General features: G+C 45.3%; 1 protein-coding gene across 1 annotated transcript in view; it reads left to right on the forward strand.

The window, feature by feature from the left end:
• LOC109319005 (aquaporin FA-CHIP-like) overlaps positions 1–1160 on the forward strand; it is a 5626-nt gene extending 4466 nt beyond the window's left edge. Inside the window, exon 3 of the mRNA XM_019548524.1 lies at positions 972–1160. Coding sequence (XP_019404069.1) covers positions 972–1160 — 189 coding nt within the window. The remainder of the gene's footprint in view (positions 1–971) is intronic.
• Positions 1161–1774: the final 614 nt, after the last annotated feature.

Genomic DNA, 1774 nt, shown 5'->3' on the forward strand with positions numbered 1-1774 from the left:
TCAAGCTTCTCCACATCCTTTTTGAATTGTGGAGCCCAAAACTGGACACAGTACTCCAGCTGCGGCCTCACCAAGGCCGAGTACAAGGGGAAAAGGCCGAGTACAAGGGGAGAGGCTAGTCTTTAATCAATTATTCTTTAGGTCCACTGGGCTCAGGATAAGAAGTAGTGGGCTTAGCTTATAAAAATGGAGATTTAGGTTGTTTATTAGAAAGACCTTTATTATTGTTTACCTAGAGAAAGTGTGGACCCTCTACCCTTAGGAGGTTGAACAAATGTAGGTTAGATAAACACTTGGGCTGTTTACAGACCTGGAAAAAAACCCCAAACAGACTTTCAGCTCAGCATGCCCCCATGCCAAATGCAACACGTGCCCAGAAAAGGCATTGCATCAGTTTGACCCAGCTCACCAAGCATCTATATATGTCATGTGGGGTTCAGTGGGTTTTTTTGGCATGTTTATCTAATAGCTGACTGAATCAGCTATTAGATAAATGTGCCAAAAAGGCCTGCTGAAGCACATGATCTATACCGAAACTCGGGAGCTGAGTCAGACTGACACAATTCCTCTTCTGGTAAAATGCTGGGGCTTTTTTTGGGCGGGGGAAGAGGGTTCCCATGTCTGTTGGTGCCCTTGGATGAGATGGTTTAAGAGATGCACAATCCTGTCATGAGCAGATGACTGGATGACTTCCCAACCTTATTCTTCAATGATTCTGCATTCCTACAGACAGGCAGAGTCAATCCAAACTGCCCCTCACCATTCAGATACCTTGTCCTCATAGTGCCTTTTTGTAGACCACCAATGTTATCTAGTAAATTATTTGGGATGATCAATGCACTCCAGGAAATCCTTATTTAGTTTGTTCCTAGGGGAGAAGAGGGCCCTAGCCAAATGGATAGTTATCTCTAAGCAAGCAGCTATGCCCAGGACCACAGCTCCTCAGTAACCTGTTTCTGTTCTCTTGAAAGGTGTTTTGGGTCGGCCCACTTGCTGGAGGTCTTGCTGCAGCCATACTCAATGAGTGGGTGCTGTTTCCAAAATGCAGTGGCTTTCGCCAGTGGCTGACAATGCTGCAGGAAAAACTACAGGAAGACCGCAACTCCCAAGCTACAGCTGAGAATGCTGCCCAAGAGACAGGACTGAATGCAACACCTTAAGAAGCAAAGAGGGGACATACCCAGCATGTCTGCAGAACAATGCAGCACCAAGAATGGGGTGTGATGGACCCTGGGCAGCATGCCAGATATGGTTTGGAGCTCCCTACTGCTCTGAGTTGGGGCTGGTTTCCATGCCAACAGGATTCAGCCACTTTTTTTTTATTATCCTTAGAAACACAGGGTTTTTTTGATTTTGGGGTTTTTTTTTGTCTTCCGTCTTTGATCTTACATAAAAAGCTCCTGAAGCTCATGCACGTGCATGCACACACACATAAAATCCCCAGTAATATCCCCACTTCAGCTGGAAAGAAAGATAGGAGCGAGGAGCTGGTTTGCTTTGTCAGTGAAGATGATGAAGCCCCTGAGGAATCTTGACTCAACTCACTGCGAGTTTCCTTTAGTAACATGTTGCTTTCTTCACTATGATATGCCAGGGGAGCTTTACAGAATGAAACGTCAACTGAGGTTTTTAATGTGAAAGACTGAAAGTAGAATCCTTCAGATTTTAAACAGTGTTTTTTGAGATTTTCTTTTAAGCCACGTCTCTGGCAGTGCTGCTGCAAATGTGTGCTGCCTGTGAGCCCAGCGTGTTGACAGAAACACACTGAGAGGAA

Source organism: Crocodylus porosus, unplaced genomic scaffold (genome assembly GCF_001723895.1).
Source record: "Crocodylus porosus isolate Cpor-Errol unplaced genomic scaffold, CroPor_comp1, whole genome shotgun sequence".
Classification (NCBI taxonomy): domain Eukaryota; kingdom Metazoa; phylum Chordata; order Crocodylia; family Crocodylidae; genus Crocodylus; species Crocodylus porosus.